The following is a 26,585-nucleotide window of genomic DNA, read 5'->3' as shown; positions in this document are numbered from 1 at the left end:
GCAGTGTGGAGTGTGACCAGAGGGGCCAGTAGGCAGGGACAGGCCTGGGGGTTACCGGAGGGGACAGCAGGCAGTGACAGCCTGGGAGGTGACAGGAGGGGACAGCAGGCCGTGAAAACCTGGGGATGACAGGAGGGGACAGCAGATTGGGACAGCATGGGGGTGACAGGAGGGGACAGCAGGCCATGACAGCCTGCGTGGTGACAGGAGGGGACAGCAGGCAGTGGCAGCATCGAGGGTGACAGGAGGGGACAGCAGGCCGTGACAGCCTGGGGGGTGACAGGGCACGGGGCGGTGACAGGCTGGGGGACAGCAGGGACACCGGCGGCCCAGGCGGGGCTGATGAAGGCCCCTCCCCCAGGGGCGCTGAGTGGCCCCCTGAGCCCCTCTGTCACAATGCGGAGCCGCCTGGGTTGCCGTAGCGAGCAGCTTGGCCTGGCAGCGCTGGTGCGAGGAGGGAGCGGAGGCCGAGCCAGGGCCTGTCCCCATCGTCCTCCCACCGGGGCTGCGAGGAGGAGCCGGCGGGCTCAGCCCGCGCTGCTGGCCCCAGCCCCTCGGTGGGCCCTGACCTGCTGTGGGGGCCGCGAGGCCAGCTGCTGCGTGAGGTGCCATCGCGGAGCGGGCACCGCCTGGCCCCGGCCATGTCGTGTGTCCACTACAAGTTCTCCTCCAGGCTGAACTCCGATGTGGTCACCTTTCACGGCCCCCACATCTCCCTGCGCGACCTCAGGCGCCAGATCATGGGCCGCGAGAGGCTGAAGGCGACCCACTGCGACCTGCAGGTCACCAACGCCCAGACCATGGAAGGTGCGTGGGGGCGGCGGGCGCGGGGACCGGGGACCGGCCGGCTGGCGATGGCGCAGGCGGCCAGTGAGGCGGTTGGGCCACGGCCGGCAGCGGTGACTTGTGCTGGGGCCTCAGAGCTGCTCTTCCGTGGTTGTGCACTGGCAGCTGCCGTCAGGGCTGTGTGCGCAGCCAGGCACAGCAGCGTACGGGGTCCGTGTGCGACACCGCGCGTGGAAGAGGTTTGGTTTCTGGGAACCCTTCTAGCTAAAACGATAAGGGAATGTGGGACAATGCCTTGTCATCACAGACCTGCCAGATTTCTTTGAAAGCCGGCAGAGAAGGCTGAACATGATAGAAAAGGAGTGGGTGGCTAATTTAAAGGGGAAAAAAAAGTGGGTTTGGTGACTGAAATTTGTCTTCAGCTACTTTTACTCCACCGCATTGGAAAAGCGGTGCTTGGCTGCTGCAGAAACTGCTCAGTAGCAACGTTTTGGATCAAGAGTGTATCTGTGAGTGAGAATCTATGCAGACCCTGGAAAGCCATCTTGTAGACGAGTGTTCTGTCTAAAGTATACTTGGCATTTCTTGCTAATACAGCTTCTTTGCTGCACCATGCTACACATTCATTCAGATGCTATTGAGCATCATTTCTTCATTTCTTTCAAACGGTGCATTTTTGTCGTGGTACTGCGTGTTCAACGGTGTCAGGGCAGTACTGAAGTTTTATGGCAGATCAGTTATGGTGAATATACCTAGAAATGTTCTTAGAGAAACCCTAAGTTCTTTTGAATCTGAGAAATGGTGCTTGATTCTCAGAGACGGTAATGGTTTTGTATTACTTAGTGTGCTGTTTCAGTTTGGTAATCTACCGTCTGGCAAAGCTTGCATGTGATTAAAGACTTTGGAATATGACTTGTCAGAAATACAAAGACTTGGAAACCATCTCCATTCCTTAAACATTCAAATTTTATCGGTTGGGGCTTTTTTTCTTTTTTCCTGTGGTTCTGTGACATTCCCACAACAGTCTTGTCTTTACAATGTGTACTCATAGGATTTTTTCCTCTTCCTCTTTGATGTATTAAAACTTAAACAGAATAACATGCCTGCTGCGGTAACTGTAACTTTGGCTCCAGCCTTTCAAGTGGTTGGACCTAAACACGCTGTTTACCTACAGATAGGTAAAGTAGGTTCAGGAGAGTATCTGTGAGCAGACTTAACAGCACGGTGTTAGGGGTCTTGGGGGTGTTACGGGATCGCGTGTCATATACAGCAGTAGAGACAGACATGCAGGTAGAGGCAGACGTACAGGTTGTGACACAGATGCTTACTGGAACTTTTGTAAGGGTGTTTTCCCCGTGAAAATGCAAAAATCCCCCAGCGGTTGTCAGAGCAAAGCTAAGGAATACATTTCGGTGTCATTTATGTGTATGCCAGATTTTGGGGTTTTATACATAACCGTGACTTTCCGTTTTTATTGAACAGCATCTACGTGCTTAAAGTCACCTTCAGAAGATGAAGGAAACTAGGCCTGGATGCTCTGCCTAAAGGGGGTTCTTGGAGATCCTCCCTGTGGAGATATGGTAGTGGGTTTTATAACTTTGTGCAGGAGTCCTGACTAAATGTTGGCATGATCTTGGAAAGACCCTTCAGTGAACCTTGAGTGAAGATGGCCAACTTGTTCAGAGTTTTCCGAGCCGCGTGATCACGGAAATCTCGTAATAGAAGCAATGCTAATAGAAGCTAAAAGTAAACAGGATTTTACACATCACTGGGGGGAAAAAAAAGAGATGGTGGACTCTTTTTGAAGATGGTGGGAAGGCAAAATGGATGGTTGGGATGTGTTTTAAAAGGTGGGAGGCGGGGTGGGGGTGTCCTCTTCCGTGCTCGCTATTATAGAGACATGTTCTAGGGTTTTGTAAGCTAACAGGAGCAAAAGCAATGAAAGTTAGATCAGGAAAGAGCCTCATGTTTTAGCAGACTCTGCTTTAGTGACTTTAGAGACCATTTTGCTGTTGGCATTGAAACGATTCAAAACAAATGGAAAAGATTTTGCTGCTTGTGTTTGACTATCAGACCTGAAGATTTCTGGAAAGGTACCGTGAGTGTGTGGACATGATAAAAGCATTGCGCTGTGTGTAAAATGTTGCTTTTCTATCCGTAAAGGGTTCCCTGAAGTGCTATGTCATGACATATTAATATCACTCTTACGAACTGACTGATGCTTTCTCTGTATTGATGTTGTTTTCAGAATACACAGATGACAATGCCCTGATTCCAAGGCACTCATCGGTAACTGTTAGGAGAGTCCCTGTTAGAGGAGTTAAAGCTACCGGCAAGACAGACCTTGGGTAAGTAGCCATAACGCGTTGTGTTCTTTGGGAGGGGTTTCAGTGTGTTCACCTTCTTTGTGGCTGTTGGTTTATGGAGGCATTCCGGTTGTCTCTTTCTTGTTAAAGCTGCTGTTAAATTGTGTTGTGACAGGGCAGATTTGAATGTATCTGTCCCAAAGCAGACTTAGATTTTTCAGCCCGCTGGGACGTGGCATTCAAAGTCCAACAGTGGTAGCTGTTCAGACGTTTGAATTGGGTTTGTTCTTGGGCTTGGTTTTTCTGAGAGTCAAGTTCTCCATCCTGTTTCCTCTATGCAGAGAGATTCCTTATTTTATGCTTTTGCTTGTATTGCTTTTAGAGTAAACGGAGAGACACATTGCAGTGTGAACTGGTAATTGGTTCCCATCTGCCAGCAGTCCGAGTCCCAGTGTTTGACTGCTTCCTTTGTTTGGGGGCGGGGGGGGCAGGGTATTCTTACACCCCAGAGGGGTGGGGGTGGCGGGGCTGCATGCTGTCTCCAGAGGAAAGACTGAGAGTGGCCAGCTGGCAAACCGTGCGAACAAGAAGTTTCATTCTTAAGTGATTCCTATTAGTTTCCTAAAGACAATGCCTGTGTCGGGCAAGAGAAAAAGAGCAACGTCCTAAAGCGTATTGCCTTTTGTGCCAGGACGGTGAAGGAGCAGTTGATCTTTTCCAAACCTGAAGCTCAGAAAGCAGTTGGGCACATTCCCAAATGTTGGTAGTTACCTTTCTAAGTTTGATTTCACCCTAAGCTGCTCTCTGTGCTCCAGGTATTACTGCTGTATTCCTCAGATTTATGGAGGACAGAGAATCTGATTACAATTGCAGATATTCAAATGTAAGCCTGACTACAGCATTGTTGCTGTCATCGATGTATTCGTCCAGTCCAGTTCTGTATCAGCTGCGTCAGCATGGTTTGAATGGTCATGTTTTCCAGCCTTCTTCAAGACAGACCTCTCCTCCACCATTAGTAGATATTATTGACTTGTGGTTATGCCGTGTCTTTCTAATGTTAGTTCTCAATAAATAAAGTATACCGGCGAGTTTCAGCGTGTCTCAAACAAACAGTACAGCAGCATCCTAGTACCCATGAAGCATCTGCAAGCAAACCCCCCTGAATTTATGTGGCTCTCCTGTAAGCTTTGGGCATATTAGTGCTTTCAGGCACTGCCAAGAGTTTCTGGATGCCACAGCACTGTGCTGCTAAGCATGGCCTTGTTTGGGGGGTTAATTTAGATCGGGATGCTTAGTGCTGTCTTGTCAATATAGCCTCCATTTCTGGTTGGATGACACCCTCTCCTGGTGTTGGAATGCTGCCCTAAAATGAGAGGCTAGGTGCCACTAGCATCAAAGATCCAAGAAGCACCTGCACGTGGGGATAAGGGATGAATGCCGCTGCTCTGCTAAAGTTGCAAATGGATCAGGCAGGTCAGCTTTCTATTCCTTCAGCTGGAACCATTGTGGAAACAACTGGTAGAGTTGTTAATGTTTGGGAATGGTGAATGCATGCTGTCATGGTGGAGAGGCCTTCAGGAATGTGTTAGTCACCTTGTAGTATCTTCCTCAAGGCAAGTGGATGAAGAAACCATCGTGTGGTAATCTAAAGCTTTTCCTCGCCCTTCCTCATCTTCAGGAGGTACGTGGCTGTACTTGCGAGCCTGGTGGTGGTGTAGCAGTGGCAGGAAGTATGAGCCTTTCTATTTGTGCAGGACTTGCACAGCAGCCTTTGGGTTGCCTCTGCTCGTGGGACGCTTTGGATGAGGTATGAATTGTTTGTTAACTAGATGGGCGGTTGCATGTTTGATTCATGAGTAGCATGCAGGTACAGACCAATGAGTATGTGGAATCTCGGCAAGGGCTTGTGTGTCATAAGTGTTCCCTAAAATATTGTAGCATGTTCAAGATGATCTTAAAGGAAGTTCTGGTAATCAAGACTTTTTTTCTTATTTTTTTAACACAGGCCTCCTCGATCTCAGAAAATCCTAGGAACTGCTTTCAGGTGATGTTTCTACTGCTATTTGTAGTCACTTTAGGCTAAGTATGGTAGGTACCTGAACACAGTGCTTGGGCTTCCACCAAGAAACACTTTTCTACAGACAACTGTTCTCGTTTTGTCAGAGGAGTGTAGAAACCAAAGTGCTCTATCTGGTACCTATTTGTGGTAGTGGGGCTATACAGATTGCCTGAAGGTGCCTTCGTATTTGGATGGCTGACTATTTAAGAACAGAAAAATGTAGCACAGTCTTCACAGTTTTGGTACTTAGAGAGCAGAAAGAAAATATCTGAGGACTTCTCCTTGCACTGCTGTATTCTGTATCTTAGAGTCATTGGGGGCAAAGAAGGAATGGGATTTTGGGTTTTATTTCAATTGCACTGAATGCACCAGGAGAGCACACTTTATGTATAGAAATAAATTTCCATATTCATAAGACTACCAGTACACAATGTTTTGATGTTCAGGTTTTATAAACTGTTTTCCCTGCTTTATGTTGGTTGCGAGTGCTTTATTTTAAGTTCTGATCATCTTTCTTTCTTCTTCTAGAAGTCGAACTGGGCCAGCGAGTAGAACATCAAAAGAGGTATGTAAAAACACAAGCTGAAACTTTTTGCTACATGCTGCACCTAATTCTAAGAAATGTAGCCTTGTACTAATTTTTTAATATATATAAAAATATATAAAATATATATGTTTTATATATAATATTTATAATATATATATCTCAAACATATTTTCCAGTGAAACATAGTGTATGCTGTAAATCCAATGTATTTGATTCAGCATAGTGAAAACTGAGCAATGCCAACATTTGCGCGGTTCTAATGTGAATAATGGTATTTGTGCCTAGCAACGCATTGCATTTCGTACTGAATAGGCTAGAATATTTCTTGTGTGACTGTGTGTTGTACCGATAATGTATGCTCATTTTTAGAGCTTGTAGGTTCAAGGTTTGCACCACTGAACTTGGTGCCACTCTTCAGTACGCCACCACTTTGAATTTACATTTGGAAAAGGGGCAGCATTTTTCTTCCGGTCAGAAAACACTGTTGTTCTGCTGCTAAGACATGAATAAGTAACTCGAGGAGACACTTGACTAGTAATGGCCTAGATCTCCACTTGGCCCTTGGGGAGTATGCTACGTGCAGTGATGCATTTCAAAATAGCCCTCATAGTACAAACATTACTTTGTGGTGGTGGTTGGTTTTCATCTGTAAGTATAACTGCTTGTTCTTCACTAGAATGGAGTGAGGCATTACATGAGCTCTAGGTCACTGGATCTGATCACTTTGTAAGCTCTTAGGATAACTTAATCTAGAAATTCGTGAACTTGGGGTCTAATGAAAGTAAATGAAAGACAGCGCAAAAACTATACTGCATTCATGAATCATACTTGTGTGCATTTAGTAAATGATGAGCTATTAACTGATTAATTTATAAACTGCACTGACAATGTTTCCTGTAGTGACACTTCCTACTCAAATAAACGGAAATAATTTTTTTAGATCCTTTCGAGCTGCAAATGGACAGCTTCCTTAACCCTCCGTCTTTTAAGCAGTTGTGAGCATTTGACAAGGGTCCCCCTCTGAGGTATTCTGAGCAATAGGTTGATCTCAGGAGGGGTTGGTTGCTTTAGTTTCTTCTCATTAACAACGTAGGCATACTTAAGCTGTTTAAGGTTTGGACTTTGTTTTGAACAAGTATAAATTCCACTGGCTTGGAGGTGGCTCTTCCAGTGACACTCAGAGGATATAGCGCAGGCTTTCATACAGCAGTAGGGGTGAACTATTGCTCTGTTTTGATTGTAGAACTTGAGTATGTGTTTAATTTTTCTGAATAGATTGGCGACCCTTCCGCACCTCTTTCTCTGGCCCAGCTTATTAAGGTATGCTTAGATGTACTTGCTTGTGAAATCGTGTTAAAAAGAAAGGGGTGGGTGTGGGTGTGTATCCTTGTATTTTCAAACCTTACACTGTGCTCTCTAGCTGGATAACTGCTGTAATATGAGCAAAACATTAATTGTTAATAATTCAGAGTGTTTCTCCTAACTTTAAAATATTACTTTGATACTATCCTGTAGAGAGTAGTTCCCAGCTTGGGAAGATGGAAGGGGAGCACCTTATTGGCCTCAGTGTAATGCTGCAGTGTTACTCATCTGCAAGACACAAAGAAGCAGCACTTCAGAAGCTGTTTACCATTTTTCATACATCCCGCTCATTGTTCATTGGAAACTAACACCATTTTTACAGCAGGATTTAATTGGCTGTAAGTCATGGACATTTCTAGGGCCTTTGCAACAGCCGGAACAGACGTGTTTCTGGAACATGGACAATTGCATGGCTGTTTTTGAATTTTCAGTCATTACAGTTACAGATCCATTCTTTGAATGGTGCGGGACTGCTTGAATTGTGGCATACAGATAGAGGACGACGCAACCTAATTTGTTTACATGCAGACTGTGAAAAGTGTGCAAGTGCACCTAATTGTTGATAGGACTGTGCCAGTGTTTATGCGAGGCACATCAGCAGACGTGACCGCCTGAAAGCATATTTTGTAATGGAACTGCTTGTATTTTGTGCTCAGCAACGTGTAACGTTGTCTGGGGAAACACTAGTGATTGCACTTGGTGAAGAGGCGTAGTGCTAGCCACAGAAGTGATTAAAAGCATAGTCTTTAAAGTTACAAAGACTAGAGAAGGCAGGGCCTAACGCAGAGGAGCTAGTTCTTTCCTCTGAAAATGAAGGCCAGAGCTCATGTCCAAGAGAAAGAAATCCTTCCCACTGGGAACGTCTTCCCTCGCTCGCTGCATTTATTTATTTTCTTAATAAATTTAATTGTGTTAATTAACATTTTGCGGCAGGGTGGGGGTGGGGGTGGAGGTGTGTGCAGAATTAGTTTGGGAAGCAGCCACCAAAAGACATTGGTCTCCCTCAGGGCTGTCCCTTGGTTCTGTAAAGTCATGTGAAATTTACTCTAAAATGTGGAAAACTGTCCAAGCTTTTGAGAAATTCAAAGATTTCAGAAATACGGAGATAGGTAACAAAGCAGCTCCGAACTGTTACCCTAGCCTCTTTAGTGCAGGCTGGCACAGGAGGCAATGTGTAGTAAGAACTTTTCTGCTTTGTTATGACTATGTATTGAATGCCATATTTGAATGGTGGTCTGTTCCTAGAAATGTGTTGTGGGTTTTGGATGTGTTTTGTAAACCATTTGGGTTCAGACAAATCAGTCAAGTGTCTATAAAAGTTCTCTGCAAATGTTACTGGAAATGATTTCATAGATGGAGATCTGGATTATGTTCCTGCGTATATGGAACAGCTAGATGAAATAACATGTGGAAACTAGTTGGTTGCTTTCGTGAGTGAATGCGTGTAAAAAGGAAAACATGAGCAGTTGGTCTGTAGGATAGGTGCTTGAAGTTCCAAATAATTTACAGTCACCCCCTTTGACCCTGCTTGTATCTGGACTAGTGTGTAATAGAAACATTTGAAGAAGTACTGTGTAAAAAAAAACATCTGGCTTCCATAGTTCGAAGATCTAGTTCTGCGTAAGGTTTATATTACAATTTGCGTGTTAAAAGGACAGTGACAACTGGAAAAAAATTGTAGTTCAGTCACTTCCTATGAAGAAGCGAGTGGCGGTGGGGGAGGGGGCGGAACCGTGCGGTTTGGACTGCCTACAGCACATGATGGTCAGATGTCTGCTGAAAAGAATCTTTTCTCTTGCTGAGAGATTATAGAAAGCTTGATTCCTTTTAATGCTTCTGGGTCTGAAGCTGAATTTCAGCAAGCAAAACCAACTGCCACGACTCTGAAGTTGTGTGTCCTTTTGACGCTGCAGAATGTAAATACTGCTACTTGCACACATCTTTCTCAGTTAAATGTACCATGGCTAGCTTCTTTGACTAGTCTGGAGCTTAAAGACCAGCTTCAAAATGCTGGCTGGTGGGCTTTTTTCTACACATAGCTTCAGTCCGCTTGGACAAAACTTGGATTGGCTTCACAAGTCTTTATGTAAGGTACAAAGAGAGCCTATTTGTAGCCTAATGTGTGTGTCAAATAACCATTACCTGTTAAACAGACTGCCAACCTGGCTGAAGCCAATGCTTCCGAAGAGGATAAGATAAAGGCGATGATGATACAGTCCTGCCATGAATACGATCCATCCAAGTAAGTATCAAATGTGATCTTCAAAGGTTATGGAAAAAGTATGGAGATGTTTCTTTTAAGAAGAGAGACACATGCATACCTTTTCCTTTTTTTCCCCAAACCTTCTAGTTACTTGAGGGAACCCTTGGATCTGCCTCCACCATCATCCAGTTGCTTTTGCTGTGGAAAACCTGGCCACTATGCCAAGAACTGCCCGGTAAATAGGGTAAGATTGGGGCAGGCCTCTGGTGTTACCGAGCTTTTAGGGTTTTTTACCTTGGCATTTATGTGACAAAGACATGAACACTCCCAGTAAGAATTGTTTCTCTCGGGGCGAAATGTTACATGGCAATGTTGCAAAGCCCTCCCAAATTCAAGGGAAACTTGGAATTCTAAATGTGAAACTTTTTTTTTCTCTAGGTCACAGACATTAAAGATGTCCATAGATCTTTCTCAGTGAACTTTCATACATATTTGTATCTATTCCAATAGTACTGGAAATGTTCCTGGTTCTAACTCTTTCTAATGACAGTTCAAAGTTGTTGGTATTTCCTCTAAAAACAAGAGGTTTCTGTCAACCCCGTCTATTGAGTATCTGTCAGTTTTAACTACAGAAGCCTCTGGCTGAATATTCATGCCGTTTAACATCAGTCCCTGAATGTACGTGCAGGAGGGATGAATTCAGCCTTCCTATATAGATGTGAATGTAAGTTTCCATGGGGGCTGATTTGGAGACCCTGAATTAAGCTCTCACACGTTGCCCAGGGGCTTTGGAGGGGGAACAGGTTTGTGCCTCTGCTCTGAGCGGACGGTGAGCAAAGGGCTGTTTCACCCTGAAGGGTCCTGAAGTTAAGCCAAAGAATGACGACTGGGTTCAAAACTCTGCTCAAACCTGTGGTACGTCCTGGCTATGCTCGTTGGGGAAAGCAGGAGTTTGAGTCGAGCAGCCATTATGTTAGGTAAAAGGAGGGGATTAAAGGCTTTCGCTGCTTAAAATTATCTCTGAAACGTCATTTTAAGTGTGCGTCTGAAGAGGAGAGATGTCTGCATTTCTGTTCTCAACAGGACAAAAATGTGGAGCCTGTTCGCAGAATTAAAAGGAGCACCGGAATTCCAAGGAGTTTCCTGGTGGAGGTGAAGGATCCCAACACAAAAGGTGCCATGCTGACAAAGGCTGGGAAATACGCAATACCAACTATTAATGCGTAAGTATGGAATTAATCGGACCGACCAAAATGCGAATGAGAGCAACCATGCGTAAATGTCTGAGTGGCAATGCAGCCGAGGTGGCCAGCCTCTAATTACGAGGGAGGAAGCACTACCGTCGTATCTTAACCTTAAAATCTGCAATACTTTCCCATATTGAAATAGAGTAGTCCTACTGTTCATGCCCCGGGAAGCTGGCTGACCTTGGGGTATGCTAAGAACCTGTATTTCTGCAAGGCATTTCAGTAGTGTTTCCAGCTGGCATCATTCTCTCTGAATGCTCATTTTGCTTCTGGTTTATGTTTCAAAGGCTTCTTGCAAAATTTAACAAATAGCCCTTGGACTGAGATTTCCTCCTCCTCTGACTTTTAACAAATCTCATGTGTGAAATGGGCTGAAGTGTTCCTGTTGCTATAAACTAAGAAATTACTGCTGTGTGCTGACAGGAGTGGCTGTTGGAAAGTGCACTCGGTAGCACTTCCCTTTTTCTGTCATGGATCTCCTGTTGTAGAAGCTGTAGCACAGACTTCTTTCATTTACAAAATGAAATTACTTGGGGACGAACTTTACCCTGATCCAGCAATTTGCACTTACCCTCTGGCAAAGGAGAGGTGGGATTCCTTTCCCCTGCTCTCTAGCTGTCAAGCAATTATTTTTCTAGTCTGAGCTCATTTCGTAGTTGATCCAACGGATGGGAGAGTTCTGCAGAAGGAAAAATGTTCCCCCCTCCTTCTTCTTCTGATAGTGTGGCTCTAGAGAAGTCATTTAGCGTAAACGCCTACGTTGTAGAAAGCCAATGTGGAGTGAGAAGACTTCCATCTATTACCTTTGTTTGATAAAATCCAAAGCTTGGAAAATTTTTCCTTTCCCATCTTTCACTTTTTTCTTTTTCCTTCCCCACCTGCCCTCCAGGGAAGCTTATGCTAGAGAGAAAAAGGAAAAGCCACCCTTTTTACCAGAGGAGCCCTCCTCCTCCTCCGCAGACAGGCCTGTTCCAAACGAGTTGTTATGTCCCATTTGTAAAGATCCAGTGACGGATGCAGCGCTTATTCCACGCTGTGGAGCAAGTTATTGTGATGAATGTAAGTGCGTAATGTAATGTAAGGAGTAAACTCCCCTCCCGTGTTTTTTAATCTAAAACACCACATCAGATCTTCTGAAAGCAGGAATAGGAGATCACCTGTGCTACCAGGTCTATTTCATACTTCAGTACGCCCGGAGTAGGAAAGGCCTCTTCTCCGTAATGGGGGGGAAAAAAAAAAAACCCAAAGGCCAAAGAGCTTTTTTCCCTTTCTGTGTATCTAATCAAATCTTCTTCACATGCGGAAGGTCGAGTACGAGAAGACTGCATAATTGTGCAGGTGAATACAGTATTAGATATGGAATGCACGTAGTTTGTCCACAGCTCTTTCTCTCATACACAACTATAGAGCCAGCTCTGGTGACTGACTCTGGTCCGCCACAAACAGGCAGTCGGGCATTTAATCTACATTCTTTGCCACAGGAGTTGGTTAAACCTTCAAAACTCGAACCGACTCATGGCTTTTTGAGATGTGCTTCGTTCATTAGCCTTGATGTTGGTGGCTTCTTGCTGTACTTGGTAGTAGAAAAAAGACTAGTCCAAACATCAGGACACAGCCCACTCTATGGTCTTCAGCTGTTACAACAGGGAAATGTCAAAACTGTATAGCGATTTGCTGCATACTGGGCATTTTTTACACTAATGAACATTTATAGCTTCATGCTCTCCATTCAAGACCATATCCAGCCATTAATCGTCTGTGTGTTCTTATAATTGATGAGAACCCCAAAGATTTCCCTACTTTGGCTGAAACCTATTTTGACGCTTCTAATTACACACAGATATTAGAACAGCTTTACTGGAATCGGAGGAACATACTTGCCCGGCGTGTCATCAGACAGGTGTTTCTCCTGACGTTTTAGTTGCCAACAACTTCCCGCGCCAGGTAACGTGGTGACTTTTTCATCAACTGTTTGTAAGGAAAGTCTGTTTGTAAAAAGCTGAAAGGGAGGGAATTATTGACATCTCCTTAAAGAAGGATAAACTGAATAAGGCTGCATTTACTTTTCAAATGCATTGTCTGTTGTTACAGAAGCTGACAACTCTTTAGAGATAATCAGGCAAACTCAGGTCAAACTTTTGTCTAAACATGCTTGCCTGCCTCTCAGATTCGCTGTTAACACTGAAGTCCTTTAACTACAGATACTCTGAGCTACCAGTCCTTAATAGCAGTGTTTCATGTGATGTGTTCCTATCTCTGTGTGCTGCTTTACTCTAGGCTTGATAGCATGTACAGGACTATACAAGTCATTTTACCCTGTGGAGGCTTTTCTTCATCTATTGTCATCATAATCTGACACTTTGATCTTTTTGTCCATGTTCTTCTGCCTCTAGGCTGTGAACAACTTCCACAATGGAACCGGCTACACAACAGGGCTCCATAAGGAGATTCAGCAGCAGCAGCAGCGACAGCCGCCGTCACCGCCTGCACGACCACTTGTGACTGTGACACCTGCTGCTCAGGTGACTGCCACCAAACTTTCTAAATCTTCCTCTCTGTCAGTCAGCGGTCTGTTAAGTTTTATTTCAACATATGCTTTTGAAATACAGTATTTATTAGAGCTTATTTTCCAACTGTTTGCATTTATTCACAAGGGCTTTCCGGTTCCTGTAGCAAGACAACCGGCAGTACCATGTCTTCTGGGCCCCCAAGAGCAAAAAATACCCACACCTGGTGAGTGACCGTAACTTTAGAATTTCTTCTAAAAAAATTATCTTCAGATGAACTGAATGGGATTTATTTCTTTTTCCTCTCCCCACTCCAAAAGGTCATCCGATGAGAGCCAGTGCGGTTCGCTCAGCAGGTGGCAGACCAGGCTGGGGACTGTAAGTATTTCACAGAAATTCAGTCTCTGACGACTTGTAACCTGTTAAACCAGGCTGTAACACCTACATTACTTCTACAGTAGCTGATTTATAATGAAATGCGTATGCACAGATAGCTGTGGAGAATACAAGTGGCAATTCATTTTTAAGTGGCTCAGCTTGAGTTGGCTCTAACAAAGGGGATCTGTGCTTGCAGTAAAACGATTACAAATAAAACTCCAGTATGTGACCCAAAAGTAGACTCTGAAAAAGAAACGCTTTTGGAGGAAACCGTAAGTATATATCAAAATTAAACATAACGACAGGATGAGGTGCAAAGCCACCCTTTCGAATTACTTACTGGCTGGATAGGGCTGAAGAAACTGATTTCCCAATTGAAGTCAGCCTCCAACATTTGATTCTTAATGACTTAGTGATGGAGCAAATTGTTGGAAGAGTCAGTGCTGTTTTTTTATGACCATTTTGAATTTCTTTAGTCTAGTCATCTCAAATAGCCAAGCTGCTTTCTCTCCGTTGGAGAGAGAGGAATCTGTTTTTGCTGTTATTGCCCTACCAGTTAGTTCTTCCTTTTGGTATGTATTTGTTATGGATAGATTATAAGTGTGCATCGTGTTTATAAAATCTTAAAGATAAATCAAAAGAAAACACAGCAATCCGTCCCAGAGATACCTAAAATTCTCAGGTTCAGTAAGCAAGGAAAGAACAGTTCAGGGACAAGACCAGGCCAAACAGATCATCACGAGGCAACAACCTAGGAAGTTTGTGGGGAAGAACTGAAAGGAAGTTGGAGAGAAGCTTGGTTAATATCTGTGCAGTACTTTGAAGCTCGGAAGTGTGAAGTAGGAAGTGTATCGAGGAGTGGCAGAGGAGCCGTGGGCACCTGGCACCTGGGAGATAGGAGTCTCCTTTAAGCATGGGCAGCCTCTGCCCACAGTCACAAAGCTGAATGTAGGGGGAGAAGCCTGAGGCAACTACTTGGGGTGAGGATGTGGAAGGCAAGTGTGAGGATCCAGAAATGAGGGTAGGCTCAAATGGACAGGAAGCTGCCAGAAAAATGCTCAGGTTGAGAACAAGAAGGGCTCGCCACCGTGCTCCCGCTTCATTCACATTCCTCTTTAAAATCAGGGCAGAGTGTGACAGTGACACGCGGGTTTGGGTTTCTCTGGAAGTTCAAATGGAGGACATCCACGTAGCACACGTACCCAGAGGACTCAGGCCCCGACACTGCCATCATCAACAGCAGCCTCTGTACCTGTGCCTCCACCTCCCTTGCATCCTCCCCCACCCCAGGCGCTTCCTTTCCCGCTGGCGGTACCACCACCACCACTACCTCCTCAGTTTCCACCTGGTCAGCCTCCATCTGCTGGGTATACCCCCGCCCCGCTCCAGAATATCCCCCAGCTCCTGCAAACATGTCATCAGCCAACAGCACGGCCAGCGACTCATTCAAATACCCTCCCAGCGACACCAGCACTTTCTTTATAGAATCACAGGGTCATTTAGGTTTAGTTGGAAAAGACCTTTAAGATCATTGAGTCCAGCAGTTAACCTAAACCTACAAAGTCTGCCATTACAGCAGGTCCCTAAGCGCCACCTCTACATTTCTTTTAATACACCCAGGGATGGTGACCCAACCGCTTCCTTGGGCAGCCTGTTCCAACGCTTGACAAACCTTTTGGTGAAGGAATTTTCCCGAATATCCCATCTCAAGCTCCTGTGGCGCAACTTGAGGCCATTTCCTTTCCTCCTATCAATTGTTACCTGGGAAAAAAAGAGACCGACCCCCACCTCACTACAGCTGCCTCTCAGGTAGTTGCAGGGAGCAGTGAGGTCTCCCCTCAGCCTCCTTTTCCCCAGGTTAACCAACCCCAGTTCCCTCAGCTGCTCCTCACAGGACTTGTGCTCCAGAGCCTTCAGCAGCTTTGTTGCTCTTCTCTGGACACACTGCAGCACCTCAGTGTCTTTCTTGTAGTGAGGGGCCCAAAACCGAACCCAGTGTTGGAGGTGCAGCCTCACCAGGGCTGAGTACAGAGGGACAATCCCTTCCCTGGTCCTGCTGGCCACTGTATTTCAGGCAGAAGCCAGGATGCCGTTGGCCTCCCTTGTCTAGGGAGGAGTTTTACGGGAACAATGGAGACTTCAAAAGGAGTAAGTGTTTGGCTCCAGGAAGTTGCACGGGTTTGCGCTTTGGTATTTCGTTAGCACCTTGGACTGCAGTTACACTAAAGTGCATCTGGCAGAAGCAAAAATGGCATCGTGTTTTATCCAACAGACCTTTTCATTGCAGATGGTAAATGTGCAAAACTCAAGCAAGACAAATGGAGCTGTAGAACTTTCCCTGAATCCTGGGGGAATTCTAAACTCGTTTTGCTTGACTAGGATGTTCGTGTTTGGCATTACATGCAGTAAACATTTTCTCATCTTGGCCGTGTTTTGTATTTTGGTGTCTGTTTGGAATAAATATCCAACTATAATTGTAATAATGGTCAAACTGATTTTAACAGGGAAGAGAAAAAGCCCAGACCCGAAGTGTTCACAAACACTTCTTCTATGGAATTGGTGGCACGTGAGGAGTTTCAGGAGGAGCGCAGGCATTCATTTCCCAGGGAATTGCGTTGCATGTCCCTAACGGAGAAGCAGATTGTCTAGAAGAATCAGGAGGAGTTCCAGTCCACCTCTCTATCCTGAGGTGGGTTGGATGGTTCAAGGGACGAGCAGTGATGGGAGCTCCACATGTAGGTCACTAGCTCAAAGATGGCAGGGATTACAGGTGACTGATAGTTATAACTGGGCAGCAGTTGAGAAGGAACGGGTGTCTCTTTTGCCAAAGCTTCTCTGTAGTGACATCCTTCGCCTCCTGACAGCCCTGAGGAGGCTAGAAACTGGACAGGTGTGGATTCCTGTGCCTCCGTGCTCTGACTGTAACTGTTACCTCAAAGCACTTTGGAGGAGATACGTGAGAGGAATTGCCTTTGTTGCCTCTGTCGTCTAATCTCGCACAGACGGATTGCAACCTGGACTGCAAACTGGCGCCTTTTGCTCAGATTCTGCTGACATCCTTAAATTTTTCTTACAAATTAAAAGATCAGACTTGTGTAAGGAAATCTTAAGTTGGAGGAGGAATGAACATGCGTGGAATAACTTGTGAAGAAAAATCTAAAGATAGCTGCTGTCTTCTGTCCTTAAAAAGCCCTTGGGCAGGAATCTGAAGAGCTCTCTGTAGTAATGCTGTCAGTATCTTTCCCAGAGTAGTGGCATTCCGTCAGCTTACTGGAGACTGAGTTTAGAAGCTTTTAGCTAGGATTTTTCTTGAAATGCAGTCACCGGCCTTGGTTGGAGCTAGAGGTATGTGCAGAATTTGGCTACCACTGGCTAGAAGTGGGGCATTTTGCATGCTGTACAAATTGCCAAATACGTAGTGAAGTTAAATAGACTAAGCTGGCATTTTCAAATGGAGCTTTACTGCCTCCAGGCTAAACCCTGCTTTCCTGACAGTTGATACTGCGCTGTAGCCATTAAGACTCACTTGTTTTGCATCTTACGGCAACAAGAGTGATTTGCGCTGCAGGTGGATGCTGGGTAGTGAGACATCTGCATGTCCATGTACCAGCAGAGACCAGTAGACACCCCTGAAATCCATCCATAGCTAGGGCAGTCCATGCGATAGAAGTGAGTGGGAACAGACTTACCCTTCCTGCGTGTTTTTACACTACCACAGCAGCAGCCGTTCTGGCTCGTAAGCAGAAACCTTTACACGCCGCCATGCTCTTCGGTTTGCAGCAGCAGTATATCAGCAGCTGAAAGAAGCTTTGACATAAGCGTATGGAGAGGAAAAAACCCCAAACCCAAACAAATTTGGGAGAAAAAAAAATGGTGTGAGTGACTGTTTTGAATTAACTTCATTCATTTCCTTTGTGTTGCGTTTTGTTTTTTAAGGTCCAGGTCTCCCTATGCCAGTTCTTCTCGCTCTAGAAGTTCGCATACCTACTGCAAGTCAAGATCAGGTCCTTCCCACCCTCGCTGCTGCTCTCAATCATCTAGTCATGCCCCCTCTCATTCCTACCCACGATCAGCACCATATCCAAGAAGAGGCAGAGAGAAGAGTCGGGGCTGTCATTCTAGGTCAAGGTCACGTGGTTATCCCCGCTCAAGGTCAAGGTCACATGGCTCTCCCCGCTTGTGCTAGTGGACTCACCCTTTCTCTCGTCTTCCCTTAACTGAACATTTTTGGAAAAAATACTGCAGATACAGAATTTAAATAAAAGCTATTTTATGAAGCATTACAAAAGATGACAGTGTGCACCGCGCCCGTTGCGACTGGACTGCGCCCTTTTTTCCTCTTGGCACTGGTTCTACCAGAGGAAGCCCCGTCAGACAGAGTGAATAAAAGCCAGTTACAAAAGGAACCATCATTAATACCATGGAGGAGTACAACAAGGACAACACTGCGACACCCTGAGATGTCCCCTTCCTGCGCTGTCCCTGCGGTACAGGCAGCCAAGTGCCACTTGGCAGAGCCCCAGCATCTCCCCCAGGCTGCCTTGGGACAGGAGGGGACAGCAGGTGGGGACAGCCTGGGGGTGACAAGAGGGGACAGCTGGTAGTAACAGGCCTGGGGGGTGACGGGAGAGACAGCTGGTGGGGACAGCCTGGTGGGTGACAGGAGGGAACAACTGTTTGGGACAGCCTGGGGGTGACGGGAAGGGTCAGTGGCTGGGGACAGCCTGGGTGTGACAGGAGGAAACAGCAAGCAGTGGCAGCCTGGGGATGACAGGAGGGGACAGCAGGCCGTGGCAGCATAGAGGGTGACAGGAGGGGACAGCAGGCTGTGACAGCATAGGGGGTGACAGGAGAGGACAGCAGGCAGTGGCAGCCTGGGGAGTGACAGGAGGGGACAGCAGGCAGTGGCAGCCTGGAGGGTGACAGGAGGGGACAGCTGGCAGTGGCAGCCTGGGGGGTGACAGGAGGGGACAGCAGGCCATGACAGCCTGCGTGGTGACAGGAGGGGACAGCAGGCAGTAGCAGCATGGGAGTTGACAGGAGGGGACAGCAGGCCATGACAGCCTGGGGGGTGACAGGAGGGGACAGCAGGCCATGACAGCCTGCGTGGTGACAGGAGGGGACAGCAGGCCGTGACAGCCTGGGGGTTACAGGAGGGGACAGCAAGCCGTGACAGCCTTGGGGGTGACAGGGCACGGGGCAGTGATGTGCCCAGGGCTGTTGGGAGAGCCCCCACAGGCGCAAGGGCTGACAGGTGACGCAGGATGGTGAAGGCCCCAGGGGGTGACAGCAGGGACACCGCAGCCCTGGGGGGTGACAGGGCACGGGGCGGTGACAGGCTGGGGGACAGCAGGGACACCGGCGGCCCAGGCGGGGCTGATGAAGGCCCCTCCCCCAGGGGCGCTGAGTGGCCCCCTGAGCCCCTCTGTCACAATGCGGAGCCGCCTGGGTTGCCGTAGCGAGCAGCTTGGCCTGGCAGCGCTGGTGCGAGGAGGGAGCGGAGGCCGAGCCAGGGCCTGTCCCCATCGTCCTCCCACCGGGGCTGCGAGGAGGAGCCGGCGGGCTCAGCCCGCGCTGCTGGCCCCAGCCCCTCGGTGGGCCCTGACCTGCTGTGGGGGCCGCGAGGCCAGCTGCTGCGTGAGGTGCCATCGCGGAGCGGGCACCGCCTGGCCCCGGCCATGTCGTGTGTCCACTACAAGTTCTCCTCCAGGCTGAACTCCGATGTGGTCACCTTTCACGGCCCCCACATCTCCCTGCGCGACCTCAGGCGCCAGATCATGGGCCGCGAGAGGCTGAAGGCGACCCACTGCGACCTGCAGGTCACCAACGCCCAGACCATGGAAGGTGCGTGGGGGCAGCGGGCGCGGGGACCGGGGACCGGCCGGCTGGCGATGGCGCAGGCGGCCAGTGAGGCGGTTGGGCCACGGCCGGCAGCGGTGACTTGTGCTGGGGCCTCAGAGCTGCTCTTCCGTGGTTGTGCACTGGCAGCTGCCGTCAGGGCTGTGTGCGCAGCCAGGCACAGCAGCGTACGGGGTCCGTGTGCGACACCGCGCGTGGAAGAGGTTTGGTTTCTGGGAACCCTTCTAGCTAAAACGATAAGGGAATGTGGGACAATGCCTTGTCATCACAGACCTGCCAGATTTCTTTGAAAGCCGGCAGAGAAGGCTGAACGTGATAGAAAAGGAGTGGGTGGCTAATTTAAAGGGGAAAAAAAAGTGGGTTTGGTGACTGAAATTTGTCTGAGTTGAAACATGGAATAAGTCCCCCACCCCATCAGAACACTGTGCTCAGGAATTGTTCGTGAACGATTTGTTGTGAATTGTGGAATAGAACCATGGTACACCCCAGACTTGCGAACCCTTATTCCAGGCATGTGTCCTTGTTGGGATTTTCAGGCACCAGGGTTTAAACTGCATAACACGTTTGCAGAACAGGTTTGCAGGTTTGGAGATCCCACGTGTTATGCAAAAACTACCAATCAAGGAAACACATTGCAATATGCAGTTTTGCTTACCCACAAAACAAAATGAATTTTGTGTGAGAAGGAAAAAAAACATGCTACGACCCATCAACACACTCCACCGTTCAATATCCAGCCCCTCAGGGTCCTTTCTGAGCATGTTCAGATGGGAAGATGTACTTTGCGCTAACTACTTCCTCAAAATTATTTACATATGCATAAGGCACTTGCACATGTCACTTTGTTCCTGGGGGCCTTTCTTGGGGTCTTTAGAGATCGTTGGTGGTCAACAACCTGGTGAACTTCAGCTGAACTTTCCTGGGGCACCTGTACTCTACGTGTGGTTATAGAACTTCATTTATTCTCTGTGCTGTATGGTCTTGAAGGCAACGCACTGTTACCCCACTACCCTCATCTATTGGTATAGCCCAGGTGCCTCAGAAAGCTGCCACCCCTTACTAGGCTTATTCAATAGGTCGAGTTAATCACTGCTTTAGCTGCAGCCTCTCCGAGTGATTCTTCATAACTTAATCCTGTCAGCGAGGAGAAGCGTCCAGCTCTGCCACTGAAGGCAGCAGCCTCGAGTCACCAGGCTGCTCCCTACAGGAAGCAATCCCGACTGCCTGGATCTCGCCGCTGAGAGGCTGTATTTAAAAATGAAGTGTTTTCTAGCAAGGGAAACAAGGCTGGAGCACTCATACTCTGGCTGGTGACTCTCCCAGGCAGCTGCATATTCCCATCCCTCAGCAGGACAGGTGTAGCCAGAGCCCTGTCAGAGTCAGCAGAAAAACACGCTGGCCCTATTCCTGCAGGACCTACAGACGCCGGGGCGGCTCCAGGGGGCTCTGTGAGTCGGGGTGCCTGGGGCACCTGCCGGCACCTCTTTCCCTCCTTGGCTCTCAGCTCACTCCCAGGGCTGCCCCGGCCAGGCCTGACTCCAGCTGCCCCGGGGCCTGGCACAGCAGGGGGCTGGAACCTCCCCACAGAACCCCCAGGCAGCCAGCAGGCAGCAGGCAGCAGACACCCCTGTGCCAGCCCAAGGGGCATCCCTCGCCCCACGGCCAGCCACAGATCCCCTCAGCCGGGCCACAGCCCCAGCACAGGCTGTGCCTGCCCAGCCCAACATGGCTGCCTGGAGGGTGAGGGTGGGAAATGGCAGCTCCCAGCATGCCCCGGGAACAACCTGGCCATGGGGCGGCCCCGGGCCTACAGCTCCCAGCATGCCCCGGGAACAACCTGGCCATGGGGCGGCCCCGGGCCTACAGCTCCCAGCATGCCCCGGGAACAACCTGGCCATGGGGCAGCCCCGGGCCTACAGCTCCCAGCATGCTCTGGGAACAACCGGGCCATGGGGCGGCCCTGGGCCTACAGCTCCCAGCATGCTCTGGGAACAACCTGGCCATGGGGTGGCCCTGGGCCTACAGCTCCCAGCATGCCCCGGGAACAACCTGGCCATGGGGCAGCCCCGGGCCTACAGCTCCCAGCATGCCCCGGGAACAACCAGGCCATGGGGTGGCCCTGGGCCTACAGCTCCCAGCATGCCCCGGGAACAACCTGGACATGGGGCGGCCCTGGGCCTACAGCTCCCAGTATGCCCCGGGAACAACCTGGCCACGGGGCGGCCCCGGGCCTACAGCTCCCAGCATGCCCCAGGACCGACCTGGCCATGGGGCGGCCCCAGGCCTACAGCTCCCAGCATGCCCCGGGAACAACTTGGCCATGGGGCAGCCCCGGGCCTACAGCTCCCAGCATGCCCCGGGACCAACCTGGCCATGGGGCAGCCCCGGGCCTACAGCTCCCAGCATGCCCCGGGGCACGCCTTCTCCCAGCAGGCCATGGGACATCGCTGCCCTGCAGTTGGGCCCTGGGGGGTCACCAGCCCCCAGCCCGGGCCCTGTAGGCCCCATGGCCCCTTCCCAGGGCTGCCCAAGCACAGGCCCCGGCCCCGGAGCCCCCGTGGGACAGGGACGAGGGGAAGGGAGGCACCAAGCGGCAGGGAGAGGTGGGTCAAGGCGGAGGGGTGGCCGGAGAGGGACAGGAGGCGGCCAGAGGGGCAGGGGGAGCAGGAGGGGCTGGACAGGGATGGAGAAAGGACAGGGACTGGGCAGAGGGGTGGAGCGGGACAGAGATAGAGGGGCAGGGGGTGCCGCAGAGAATGCAGGATCAGCAGCAGGAGAGAGGGCTAGGGAGTGGAGCGGAGGGGCGGGAAGGGGGACAGAGGCACAGACCAGCACAGGCAGGGCGAGGGGACAGGATGAGCAGGCTGTGGCCTTGGCAGTGGGCGGCAAAGCTGCTTCTGTCGGTCTTTCCTTTCCCCCTGTGCCCTTATCCCCTCCCCACCCTTCCCCTCGGTGAGGCTGTGTCTGTGGTGTGCCTGCTCTGGTGAAAGGAGCTCCTGCACCAGCCTGAGGGCAAAAGAAGAGGGGCAAGGAGCAAGCTGTCCCAGTCCTTAGTTTGCAGGTTTAATGTATCGGCCCTGTTCAGAAAACACAGCGTGTCTGTGTGTCAGTGGTGCCGGCAGATTTTTATTCTTTATAGCAATTTTTTTAAATACCGGGCTTCGTGCAGAAGGTTCACATGGTGCTGTGCTTGTAGTAAACGCAATTGCTTTTATGCATGCTGCATTCTGGAGGTGGCAAGTGCCAGGTTAGAGATGAAGATGGAAATGAAAGCAAGTGACGCACACGCATGGTGATCCTGCCACAAGCATGCTGTGTATTGACCTGGGAGAACGCTGCAGGGACTCTCAGAAGTCAAGGTTTTCAGTGCTGTTTCTGTGTTTGATACCCAAGGGATGGTTTCCCTCTGCATGCGTTTCTGGGCAGGCATGTGCATGGACCATAGGTGTGTCTCTATGGTGCGGTAAGTGGGACTGCTGGTAGCTTTTCATTTCATTCCAACTCAAAAGTAAAGAAAGATTGTACCTGCAAAAGAATTCAAACGGCCGTCTTTGTTTCCCAGAGCGAGCATACAAGCATGGGGGAGCGGTTTACAGGTTCAGAACTTCAGCCAGCTCTGGATGGTAAACCCTCAGGAGAGGAAAGAGAAGCCCCACTTTTTTAACTACAGCTCTGCTTCCCTTAATGTGTCTTCTTGTTAGATTGTGTCGGTAGTCAGATTAAAAGCACATGATTAAACTGTGCTTCTTTATGAAGATATTTGAGGGTAATTTACTGTCTTCAATCCTCTTACGAGTGGGGCACTCTGTTGCCCTGTGGGCAGTACAGTGTCGTGACTGGTAATTTTCCTTTTCTTGCCTAGTGTACGGATGCATTTATGAAGGCAAGTGTTGGGTCTTATTGGCGCCGCACAAGAAACCAACGTGTGAAACCCAGACATTCACTGTTAGAAACAGGAAGAAGCTGTGGGCCCTTGCTTCAGATTCTGCAAAAGATGTACCAAGGCTGAGGAAATTGGCAAAAAGGGAAGAAATGCCGTAGCATAACTTTGGGATGGCAGGTGAGGTTTCCATCAGTCTTCCTCAAACGTAGCAGCCTCATTTGGTTTGCGGATGTGGTGTTGAACTCAAACTGCGAGACTAGTTTCCTTTATTGCGGGTGGTACTGTAGCACACGTACCTTTCATGTCCCAAGTGAAGTTGCCAAGGCTCTAGTTAAACTTCTGCAGAACCACCTCAAATTTTCCATAGTGCGTGATTTCCTTCAACAGTCAAGTCCAGGTCTGTGGCATACAATAACCCCTACCCCATTTGGGATCTGGATGTGGTTGATTTTTAATTCAGACTTATCTGCTGTTAGAGATGTTCGGATTTTGGTCCAAATAGGGAAATGCTGATTGTTTCATTCTTTTGCTTTTTCATAGTGTTGTTCCATGTTTAGTCATTTGTTCCTTACAAAAATAATGTATGGGTGACTATGGAGCTGGAGGTGTTTACGTTCTTGTGGCTGAATGTAGCAGTGGAGCTATCTTGCTGTATTTAAATCAAGAGGAGCATAATGTAACTTCACTTAAAATCTGGTCTTGGTAGGCAGATCCTACCCTGATAAGCATTTAAAACAAAACAAAAAAAAAAATCAAAAAAAATCAAATCTGTGACAAGGTATAGGTGGAGCACCTGAACGGGTGCAAGGCAGCAATTCTCTTGCTGATATCCACACATTGCAGAACTGTTGCCATCATGACCTTGAAATAGTGAGCCGTTAAAGTTAACTACTAGCAGCTTGTGAACCTAACACCTAAAGGTAGAAAATAATTTCCCACTGCCACCTTTTTTTAATTTTCTTTTATGTTTTAAAGTTTCTGATTTGATACTTTCTGATGTATTTGAAACCTGTGTCATATCCTACGAAGTTTGTGACAAGTGTGTGGCAGATGGGACTTTTCTGCTTGGAGAGGTAGTGAGATGGAGAGTGGAGAATGGTTTTATGGCACAAGTGTAGAAGTATAAAAAGAGATTAAGAGGCTTGTGTACCTTGCTGCCAGTTCAGTGGCATGAGAATTCCTGTAATGACAAATTCCTTCTGGCTCTGAAGGAATGAACGTGCCAGCCTGCTGAGTTTCCAACCAGAGCAACACTAGCAACGGATGTCGTTCCCAAATGGTGAGGTGGTTGTAAGCTTCATCAGTAGTAGAAGCTGTGGAGAAAGTCACGAATCATCTGCCGTTCTGCAAGTCAAGTGCTTGGCTCTTTTGTCACTAGTGTTGATTTAAGGGTGCATTGCTTATAAATAGCACTTGACCTTTGTAATTCTTCATACTGCTAAGTTCTGGGTGCCATCAGAGAACCACTGTGCTGTGAAGGCCCTGTAAACATACGGCGATGTTTGTGTTTATCCATTTTGCCTTCCCTTAGATGATGTTATTTTGTCATTTGAAACCTTAGTGGCAGGATTTGGGGCTTTATCCTGATCAGGCATCTAAGGGCCAGCTCTCGGCTGCAGCTGCAGCATAAGTATTCAGGTGGTTTGAGCACCAAATGAAACTTCCACTTGGCTGTCATTTTGGCTTTTCCCTTCCTCTTAATTTTCATATTTTAATTAAGAGTTTTAAGTATTTGGCTTCCTTACAGAAAAAAAACCCAGTGCTATCCTTGTCCTGTTATGATAAGGCCCTAATCTGGAGGGCAGAAAGCTGAGACCACCAGGAAGATGTTGAGAGGAAGGGGAAGAATGTTAGAGCCATGAGTTGGGTGTTCTGAGATCTGAGGAGATGGAAAAGGTGCCTCCCAGGTAGCTAAAGGGAAGTACAGGAGAGCAGCTGGGAGCCAGAAGTGTGGTGTGGGCATATGGAAGTGCTACGCTGTGGTGTGTTAGGCAAATTATTTTTAGGAACCTTCACGTTTGTTGTCATTTCCCAGGCTCCTGAGGTGCAGGAATGCTGGAGGCAAGAAGCTGCCAGCATCAACTACGTGGAGAATGAACACTTCTATCTCCATTTCACTTTCCTCACTTCTGTGTTGCGGTGGCAGGGCAGTACAGACCCTGACCCGGACCCGGACCCTGACCCTGACCCTGCGAGTACGCAGGCAGCTTGTGTGGCCAGTGCCGGTGTGGTTCTGGCACAGAGGATCAAGCTCTTCATGCTTCAGAGCTGTCAGGCTGACACTCTTCAGCACTCAATGAAGCTCTAAATTACAGCTAAAGGAAGACAGAAGTTTTGCTTCAGAGCTTGATAATGTCGTTCTGATCCATCCTTTTGCTTGTTCAGTGGCTACAGAAGGGAACCACTGCCTTGGTAGGAGCATCCATTGAGTTCTTCATGTGTGATATTAGAGGATCATTGTGTCTGTTTATGCATGAGACCATTACAGTAGGTGTTTTGAAGATGTTCACGTGTGGTACATAAAACCTTTGCCAGTAAAACAGTAAATCCACGCAGTGGGGTCTAAAGCACACAGATCCAGTGCGATCCTCCAAAGAGCTTTGAAAGTGTCTCCCCAAGGGTACAGACCTGGCTGTTGGTGATTCTGTTGAACTGCCTTTTATAGCGGGTTGCTTGGAGAAGTTGCTATGTCTGAAGTCATCTTCTGGGGGCCGAATGCTGCAAATGGTAGAATGTTTAAGGAAGCAAATGAATAACCTTCAGACTTGATTTTACTCTTTTAACAGATTGTACACAAATGGGAGGCCTGAGCAGGCTGCATTTAGCAGGGGAACATGACCTGACTGCACAGGAGGCAAGGAACTCTCTTCTCTCGCTGACCATGAGCCCTCAGTTTCAAGGCAGATGTGAAGAGGAATATTTGACCCGTGGGAAATGCAACTTCAGATACGTAACCCAGGTGGGACTGCCATGTGAGCCCTGTGATAGGAGCCGTGTATCCCAACCATGAACGTAGAGGTTGGGCCCAGTTTTTAGCTTGGTTCAGTATGAACTCTGCTGACTGATTCTGTGATCAAGAGCAGGCAAGTCTGCCCCCTGAGAGGATGTTGTCGTGGGTGGAAGGGTTGAAGTGCAGTGACTGAATCAACAAACAGGTGGTTTGAAAAGTCTTTTGGGCAAGGATCTGGTACGCTGGTGTAATGCCTTTTCCCTTTACAAAGGTGTCCAGTAAACACAAGTGTTCCTGCATGTGTCCAGTAGCGCAGAGACCTCTGTACTTTCTTTGGACTGATTGTTGTGTAAGATCTGGGGGTTTGGGGACAGTTCTGAAAATTGTTCAAAAGGTGTCTTGAATGTTGGGTGAAATGGGTCATCACTTCCATAAACCTCTAGCCTGTAAAGAAGAGCCATGGATGTAAGGAGATTTTCTTTTTTTCTCTTTTTATTG

The 26,585-nt window shown here is 48.2% G+C and overlaps 2 protein-coding genes and 1 long non-coding RNA gene across 3 annotated transcripts; all 3 read left to right on the top strand.

The window, feature by feature from the left end:
* Positions 1 to 588: 588 nt before the first annotated feature.
* On the top strand, positions 589 to 5,737 carry LOC129784706 (E3 ubiquitin-protein ligase RBBP6-like). The gene is made up of 3 exons (XM_055807577.1): positions 589 to 807; positions 3,035 to 3,134; positions 5,680 to 5,737. Exons 1-3 carry the CDS (start codon positions 642 to 644, stop codon positions 5,735 to 5,737), a joined length of 324 nt encoding a protein of 107 aa, XP_055663552.1. The 5' UTR covers positions 589 to 641.
* Positions 5,738 to 6,268: 531 nt separating this feature from the next.
* On the top strand, positions 6,269 to 13,294 carry LOC129784705 (E3 ubiquitin-protein ligase RBBP6-like). Its single transcript, XM_055807576.1, is given in 9 exon segments — positions 6,269 to 6,275; positions 6,942 to 7,018; positions 9,214 to 9,302; positions 9,411 to 9,507; positions 10,347 to 10,486; positions 11,400 to 11,569; positions 12,351 to 12,454; positions 12,904 to 13,032; positions 13,184 to 13,294. Coding segments are annotated over 9 exon segments (924 nt in total).
* An 8,404-nt stretch (positions 13,295 to 21,698) lies between these two features.
* Positions 21,699 to 26,232, top strand: LOC129784723 (uncharacterized). Its single transcript, XR_008747735.1, has 3 exons — positions 21,699 to 21,857; positions 23,117 to 23,314; positions 25,924 to 26,232. It is a non-coding gene; the product is annotated as an uncharacterized LOC129784723 (long non-coding RNA).
* The last annotated feature ends 353 nt before the right edge of the window (positions 26,233 to 26,585 follow it).

Source organism: Falco peregrinus, chromosome 6 (genome assembly GCF_023634155.1).
Source record: "Falco peregrinus isolate bFalPer1 chromosome 6, bFalPer1.pri, whole genome shotgun sequence".
Lineage (NCBI taxonomy): Eukaryota > Metazoa > Chordata > Aves > Falconiformes > Falconidae > Falco > Falco peregrinus.
Note: the sequence above shows the minus strand (reverse complement) of the source record. Positions and strands in the feature narration are given on the sequence as shown.